Below are 8,603 nucleotides of genomic sequence, written 5' to 3'. Positions count from 1 at the left end.
ACCACACACACACACACACACACACACACACAATACATTACAGGACAATAAGAGTTTTCACTAATATTGATATTATATGCATATTTATGAGGCTTCATTTGGCAGCATCAGTGGCTATTCAAAGGCACTGTATATCCCGCTTCCATGAGGAAAATACTCAAATGGTACAGCAGTTACAAAAACTTATAGTAAATGTCTGTTCCAAGTATTTACAAGTATCTGTGCCAGCAGGGCAGGTGTGGTGGGCGGTGTGTGTCCCCTCAAGATGTCCGGGTCCTTAGAGAGCTCATCCTGAGCACAGTGAGCTCAGCTACATTTGCATCCTGCATCTCCACATCTTGTTGGCAGCTTTCTCTGATTACATACACTATGAGACCCATACAGATGAAAATGAGGAGGACTATGCCTATAACCTAGGGTACAGAGGAGCACCACTTTGTTTAGTAAATATCAACATAAAAGGCATCATGTTGGTCAATAATCTCTATTAACAAAGCTATAAGAATGTTCACAGATGTAACAGCAATTAATATGTTCTATAGAGTGCATACTCAGAGATAAGTGCTCTCATTGTGTTCATCATATGCAGTGGTTTATTAACAAAAAAGTAATCTACTCACCTGAGAAAACACAAACAGCTGTTGTGAGCGGAGCATTAGTTCTTGTGTGGTGACATCTCCCTCTCTAATTGGCTCACACCATTTCTGTGGAGCTGCCTTGTCAACTAGTACAAATCTACCCTCCCAGTCTGTCATAGCACAAGCAAAGTATTGGCCATCGAGGAACAATAAAATCAGCCACACGATAGCGGGAACAAAACTGGAGAGGGACACAGTTTTCCTGCACCACATATCACATCTGCATCCTTGAATGATCAGCATCAAAGTGAAGGCCATGACGGCAGGAATGATGAAGAATGCTGATGAAAACAATCCGTTCCATTTAGGACTGCAAGGACACTCAAACTCCAGCTCCACCAGCTTCTCTAGTCCCATGAGGATAAAGCCAAAAGCCACATTTGATACCAGAGGACTGTTACTAAGTTCATTTTTCAGCCTGGTAAGCCATTGTTGTCTACTTTCCATACTAGATTGACCAAAGAATGAAGACAGTCGTTGTAAAAAACCCAAAAGAGGATCCTCCGTTGTGAACACATTGGCAACAGCTAAGTGATGCGTAATTAACGCATCCAGGGGTAAGTTTTCCCCTCAGGCAAAATGCCACACTTCCACTCTGATTGGTTTTGAACAAAAGAGGGTGTGCCGTCTGCTCTGACATTTCTATAGCTGATTGGGCTTTGTGAAGTTTCAGGTGGGGTTACTTTTTAAATGTGGTCTTCCATGGACAAACTGGAGGGAGGGCTGTAAAGTGGAGGGAAGTTTGTTCTGCAATTGAGCAAAGATTGGCATTTTCCAACAAAACACCCATGAAGGGGTAGCCATATATCCAAGGGCAGGCTTTTACATTGAAGAATCAATTTGCAATCCCCAATTCACACTGCAACAAAACAAAAAGGAAGGGATTTCAAAATGAAAATCATATTCAGCTAAATAAAGGACACATAATTTACCACACATAGCTACAGTTGTTAGTGCTTGAAGTCCTCAAGCGTTTCCCCCATTTGCTACAAGTGTTTGGAATTACAAAAATGGATGCAAGTTGACACTTTTCTCTTTACCTCTACTGACCACGGGAGGTCGCCCATGCAGCGGGACAGCGCAGATTAAGGATAGAAGAGGATTACAGGAGGCCATGTTGAACTTTCAAGGGGATGTGGTACATACAGCTCCAGAGCACCCAGGCTAGGGATGTGATGACATAATTTATAAATGACCTCAGTGAGCTCAAGAGCATCACCATAATCTCCTCACGTTAAAACCTGACAGTATTTAGGCGCAATGAATAAAGGTCAGGAAAAACACCACTGATGAAAACTAAATTGCTTTCAGCTGATCTTCATATACACCTCAACTTATTTATAAAAAATCAATTATTCATACTCGTGTTATGGCAAGCACTTGACTACTGACCTGTCACTTTATAGGAGACGTTAATTTTGCAAGAGTTGTGGAACAAAGTTAGGGAATCATATAGATTCAGACTGTAAAACAGTTATAGAAATAACTCTGAGAGGGACAAACATCCATTTCTAATGAGACACTATGAACATGAGCACCTGTCATCTCATAGAAATAATAATAATAATAAACTGTAATGGCTAAAGAGGCACATAATTACTGTCTGAGTTGGAAACACCATCAATTAGCTACATAGGATGTGATTTTGTGTATTCGTTCACGGTCATAAGCGCACTGGGCACGCGCAGCCTGTCGTTGCTGCCGTCGGTGTCCTACCAGCATCTGTTCCTCTTTTGGTATTAAAAATAGACCGGTGCTGATAACAGACTTATGTTTCGACTGCATCATTTGCCGTCGGGAATCTTTTGTGCGCTACTTTCATTTTAATCACCGAGCCGTGACCGCGAGAGCGCAAATGCGCATCGGTCTGCGCATCTTTGAATCTTCAGAACCACACTGTGGACAATCTCCCTGACATCCAAAGACCTCTCCCCCGCAATCCTACGAGGCTTCTTCGCCGTTTATGGCCGCACATCGGCATCCCTGAGCCGCCGGCCTCGTTCCGGACCTTTCACTCATCGCTGCTCTCAAAAGCTCTCAGAATCAGGGAGACATTTCTACACCAAATTGAAACCGTCCTCGGCTGGCTATTTTTAAAGAACCCGGTGCAATGCTGGGCCCGTCTCTCTAGATCTTGTGATCACTAGCCTGCACGATCTCTCCTCCCACATTCGTCCGATCAAGACCCCGGTACTCTGATCGAGCCCCAACGATGCATCGTAACGCAGTGATGCTGGCTGTGGTCCTTTTGGGGAACTTGATGCTACCTTTCATCTCTGCTCAAAACGGTAAGCAAACAGCTGTGACCATGACATTACTGTTACCATCGCATTGAGGGAAAGTGACTTGGCTTGTGTGAGGACGCGAGGGAATTGTTTCTAAAGAGGATTTTGAGACCGCGTTAAAGCCATAGTTTCACACCAAGACTGCAATTAGACAGCAACATATATAATTTACTTAATGCCACGTTAGCAAATACAAATACGACTGTGTTGACGTTTTTACAATGTTATTTATTGCTGTATTGAGTTTTGTTGGCGTGTTTGTAGGAATAATTTACTGTCGCAGATTATGCTGTGGAATACTAGTAAGTTTTTTTTTAGTTTTTTTTTTTTTACTAAGGTCTAAGATTTGCAGTTTACCTTCACTGCCCACATGAGGTAGTAACCTATGGCTGTCAGTTTTAAGTTTGTTTAGTCAAAGGGGGAATTGGTAGTAAGAGTATGTCAGGCAAGACTAACATGCTCTGGATGCTGATCAAGTGACATTGTCAGCAGCAAACACAGGCAAAAGATTCACCTGATGTGTCTTGTAAACACTGCAAATACCAGGCCCTTCAGTGTCAAAGATGTGACTGAGCTTCTGATTGACTGAAACTGTTCTGTGTTATTCCACATTTTTTTTGCCATGCCAGCATAAATGATCATTTCTTGTGCAAATAATTCTGTCTGTGGGGAATTCTATAGTAAAACAAATAACAGTCCCATTTTTTAACATCAGATCTCCTACCAGATAGCCACAGTAAAATAAATAAATAAAAGTATTTGGCTGATAAGTATCATTTACGAAGAGATGAAAGGATACTTATTTGGCAGTTTTTGAAAAAATCAGTGTCTGTTAATCATAATAAAACTAGCATGACTTGGTTTAAACAAATGTCAGCAACATGCTGTTGGGTGTTCCAGGCTGTCGTCCTCTGATGCAGCATGTCCTGACTCCAAATTCTGTTGAATCACATCACCCAGAGGGTCTCACATATCAGCAGCCATTCATGAAATCAAGGTGGAGTCTTTATATTTTTAATGTTTTTAATGTTTAAGTATTTCTTTAGTAAGCGTGATTATGAAGACAGCAGTAAGATGATATACTTCTGGAAACAAAGTGTTTAATCTCATAACTGACTCTTTTACGAATCTGATGTAGCCACATGTCAAAACCCACGTGCTCACAAACGAGTGACACTTAATCTGCTATCACAGAAAACTGTGGCAGAGAATTATGATGCATACTCATAATTTTAATGCTTAGCGTCCACCTCGGCTTTGCTGCGGGGGATAATCGAACACCCACTATGCAAGAATTAATATAACATGTGTTTAGATGGTTGTTTGAGAACACTGTGAAAATTCCAGCTCTGTGGTTGCTAATTTTGCAAGTATTTCAGATCGAACATTTTCAACATTAGCTTAGTCTAATCAACATGGGAATAACAGCTTGCACTATTTTTATATAATACAAACAACAAAAATGCTAAAATAAATAAAGTGCTGCAACAAAAATCTTGATAGTTTAAAAAAAAGTGCAAAAACAACCTATGTTTATTTAGCTTGGGGCGGACAGGAGACTCAAATACCAACATAGTTATATAACAAAATTATTACTCAAATTCTTGTCTTTCTTTATTGTTAATTTCTTTGAAGTGCCTGAAGTGAGTGTGCATACTGTGAGGCATTCTCTCATCTCGCTATCTGGAAAATCAAATACACAATAATTCCTCTATTGTTTGACAAAGCTCAAGTAATGTCTTTCCAGACACTTCCTCTGGTCTCTGCCCAGTTTTATTACCCACTCACTGAGGTCCAGTTCACACTACAGAAACACTCACACACACAATAACATCCAGTGGTCAGTGAGAGGCAGAGCTATGCCACTCAGGCTGTCTGTTTCATCTGTATTATGTAGAAATCACAGGTTTGGTAAGTGCAGTGATAAACTACTGTTAATACCAAAGGTAATATTTACTCACATTGCATGCAAAGGCCATTTAATTTCTCTCACACAGTTCAGATTTAGGGTAATCGGTGCATGGCTTCTTATGCAATCCGAAATTTTCCTGTGATATTACAGAGTTCAGACAGTGATGTGGGGACAATAATAATTATAAGTGCATGAGATGTAATCACTGTATCTAGGAAGCAGAGGGAATTCAAGTCATTTCCTCATTCCCTGGGAAAAGTAGGCCCATATAGGTGCACAGTTTCTGTGACAGAAATTTGGAGGGACTGTAAATAGCATCCGTCCATTCTGCCTCGTTTCTATTTTTACCACCGAGACACAGCACTGAGAACTGTGGCTTTAAGGTCCTTTTGTGAAAGTGAATCCATTAACTCTTAATGGATGGCCTCCTTGTGCACAGCTGCCCGGCCCTCTAAAGAATCACTAGGTGGCTGTGGACTATTTAAGCTGAGAGATGATGTGATCTTGATGCAAAGAAGGTACTGGCTGTTGAGAAGGTAACTAGAGCTGACCTAAGGAAATGCCTTTGCCTCTTACATAATTTCCCCCTACGAATCACGTAGTATACTCTTTTTTTTGTTTTGTTTTTGCATCATCTGTGTTTGCATGAATCAAAACGTGGAGAAGGCATACTAAGGTATTTTAAATAATGAACTGATATTATCACTTACATGTTCAAATGTAAACACTGTTTTCTGTCATTGAGGGGCTCAGTTAAGACTGAGCATATATGGCATCGAAGATGGCTTCTTCTTTGGGGTTTACTATCTACGTACAAAGATAGGAATGCTGACAAGCCACACCTAAATGCATTCCAACATGTAAGCAACAACCCCCTCAAAAAAAAATGTAATAATAGTTTTCTTTGTCAATAAGTGACCTTCTTTTTCTGCTTTATGTCACTTAGGCATTATCTTCATCTGAAGCAAACAAAGCATTTTAAGATGGTTCATTTGTGAGTCTGGAAAATATGCTGTGGGACGGAAGCCAAACTCGTACACTGAGTCATGCCTGCCCACTGTGAAATGTGATATGGCCTGTAGTGATTAGGAGCACCATTGCACTTTATTAAACACATTGCAGGCATACAAAATAATGATGCACATCTGTAACACACACTGTGATTAAAAAAAAAACAAAAAAAACAATATATATATCTATATAAATATAGATATATATATTGTTTTTTTTAGTACCACCCTGCTGTGCATTCAGATTCACTCCTGGCATCTCCGCAGTTTAGCTTCTGGCCTCTGATACTTACTGTTCTCGTAGCTGGGAACAACCCCAGCTATGTGTGCTGCACAAGGACTCAGGGTCAGAGAGAATATTCAATTAGGATGTTACTTTGATTTATGTGGAGCCAAACTTTCTAATGGGCATGAGTGTTTTTCAAGTGATATAGCACAACAGAAAACCTATTAGCTGATTTTCAGCTCACATTTATCGTGACAATAGTTCTAACTAAAAGTACAGTAGGAGACTTGGGAATAGCATTTGTCACCTTGTGTGGTAGACAGTACTTTGAGCACACTAGTGTAGTTCTTATTTCTGGAATTATTGTATTGTTACATCAAATAATTTAAACTCCCTTGCTTTCACTTTTGAGCAGAAGTAGGAAGTGTTTAGTGGTTTTATGGGATTAAAGAATTTTTACCCCCCGCACAAGGTTTATTGGGATTTAAATCTCATTAAACTGTTGCCTCTCGTCTGTGATCCCAATATCAGATTCAAGTGTTACCAGTAGAACTGAAATGGTGAGCCTGAGGCCTCCCTTTTCTGAAAACCTAGCTTGCAAGTTTTAATTACAATTATATGTGAGTCAGAAAACATGTATTCTATAACTTGTATACTTTTTACTCAGAAATAAGTGAACACTGAAAGAATTTTATTAGCATTTATACATCTTTTTATTCCAGATGTTAGTCCTGACCCTCTAGTAGCTATATACATTTCATGCATATATTCATTTTGGCATATATTAATATTTTAGAGACTCTGAAGCTTTAGTGAAGTGGTTTTAAGAGTAATTCTGTTTACTCTACTGAAGCATCCACAACCAATTAGCAATAGATTTCATATGTAGTAGTTATTTTACCAGACTCGATGTACAGAATTAATATTTGGGTTCTAGCTTTGATTTTCTAACAACTAAGCTTTTTAATGCCATATATTTGCAACAATGATAAAAACAGTTAAGTTTCAGTACTGCTCTTTTCTCAAACATGCTTCTAGCGTTTTAAAGATGAGTTTCATACATACACCACTTCGTGTTTGGTAGGTATTTAAAGCAGGACAACTTTTAGAAGTGGTTACTAGTGATGTAATATGCTGGTCATTTGGTAGGCGTTAGTGTTCAGAAACATGGAATTAGGGTTAATTAAAGTTTTAATGATCTCAGTGAAAAAATACATTCATAAAACCGATCCCATATGCATGTGGAGTCCTCAAATGTAAAGACACTGTTGCTGATCTAGGCATATGGAACTTACGCAATATCATGAGTCCATCTGCTAAGCTGTTATTAATGTTATATCTACAGCAGTCAAGAATAGCCTCTGTGCTGCAAATTTTAGTACCAGGGGATACTATCATTATCAGCTTTTACAATAAAACAGACTACAAGGCATTTAGGTGAAGTGTTGAAATATGCACCAACGTGAACTGGTGACTTAATTTCAGTTGGGGCCTGAATGGGATACTTCCCGTTTGTCTTGTTAAATGATTTATTCTAAATAGTGACTTTATCTAAATATGCACAAACTCACAGACCTGTATTTGATGTTTTTTTTTTAAATATATTTCTCCATTGCTTATGCTCTATGTTGTGTCCTGCACTTTATTTTAGCTCTGCATTTTGTAAAACAGTTTTTTCATTCATCCTACTAGATACCCAAAGCACATAGAAGCTCTTACTTAAGCCTAATCTGATGATCTCTGATGATTGCCTACAGAATTTGCTTGACAAATAGATTCCTGATCTTCCTCACTTGTTTTGTGGCACCTGTGAGGGCAGAACATGTTACAGTTTTATGATTATTTTTGATATTTGGAGATTGGTGACCTTAGCACACTCCGAGGACGGCTAAGCCTCAAATCACCCTGAAATCATATCTAGATTTTCTTTAAAAACTGGTGTTTAGATGATATATTCACACAGTTTTTTTAAATTAAAAAGTGAAAATCAAAATAAGTTATAATGTGACAAACCCAAGAAGTTTCCTGAACTTTAAAAATCCCCTTTTAGGCCACTATTGTGAAAGTTTTCAAGTATAACTGACAGGGGATTTCTAAAAATCACCCCGCAGTTCTTCAGCTGAGACACCTGAGTTAGAAAACACAAACACTGCAGTTGTCTTTACTCGCGAGGACGGTCATAGAGCGCTCATACTCCAGACTCGCGCTGTATTACTGTCTGCGTTCTTTATTTATACAAGCTTGTGTGTGTGTACAAAGATCACAAAGTTATTCTAAGAACTCAGAGCTGAGGTTCCCCTTTTCTAAGTCTGCATGTTCTTATAAAAGAGAAAGGTGTTAGTTGTTTATCACACAAGAGTTCATGTCAAAAGTCACGTAGACATTTGCTTAGTCATCAATAAAAGAACACATTTCATGAAGCTGATCACACTATATACAATTTTCTTTTAACAATAACAAAGACAACCAAATACAAACACTGGGCAAAAAGTATGACACATTTCAAATGACCTGTAAAGCATTTATATATAT

The 8,603-nt window shown here is 38.8% G+C and overlaps 2 protein-coding genes across 4 annotated transcripts in view; one reads left to right on the top strand and one right to left on the bottom strand.

Annotated features, from left to right (window-relative positions):
• Positions 1–88: 88 nt before the first annotated feature.
• LOC102304084 (calcium homeostasis modulator protein 6) lies at positions 89–2,323 on the bottom strand. Its single transcript, XM_005912910.3, has 2 exons — positions 621–2,323; positions 89–413 (listed from the first exon to the last, which is right to left on the bottom strand). The coding sequence occupies exons 1-2, from the start codon at positions 1,083–1,085 to the stop codon at positions 261–263; spliced, it is 618 nt and encodes a 205-aa protein (XP_005912972.1). The 5' UTR covers positions 1,086–2,323; the 3' UTR covers positions 89–260.
• Positions 2,324–2,346: 23 nt separating this feature from the next.
• nptnb (neuroplastin b) overlaps positions 2,347–8,603 on the top strand; it is a 25,538-nt gene continuing 19,281 nt past the window's right edge. Inside the window, exon 1 of one of the 3 annotated variants that reach the window (XM_042218603.1) lies at positions 2,347–2,926. In XM_042218603.1, coding sequence (XP_042074537.1) covers positions 2,851–2,926 — 76 coding nt within the window. In that variant the 5' untranslated portion in view covers positions 2,347–2,850. The remainder of the gene's footprint in view (positions 2,927–8,603) is intronic. The other 2 variants (XM_005912913.3, XM_005912912.3) reach the window with 2 other exon arrangements.

Source organism: Haplochromis burtoni, unplaced genomic scaffold (assembly GCF_018398535.1).
Source record: "Haplochromis burtoni strain Fernald_Lab_line unplaced genomic scaffold, NCSU_Asbu1 Contig_2, whole genome shotgun sequence".
NCBI lineage: Eukaryota > Metazoa > Chordata > Actinopteri > Cichliformes > Cichlidae > Haplochromis > Haplochromis burtoni.
This window is presented reverse-complemented; position numbering and strand designations above follow the sequence as displayed.

What these genes read in the sequence shown, in the direction of transcription:
- LOC102304084 (XM_005912910.3), bottom strand. Translation starts at nt 1,085, where the DNA reads ATGGAAAGTAGACAACAATGGCTTACCAGGCTGAAAAATGAACTTAGT. An exon ending in AGCTGTTTGTGTTTTCTCAG is followed by an intron (nt 414 to 620) that starts GTGAGTAGATTA and finishes TCTGTACCCTAG; the next exon opens with GTTATAGGCATAGTCCTCCT.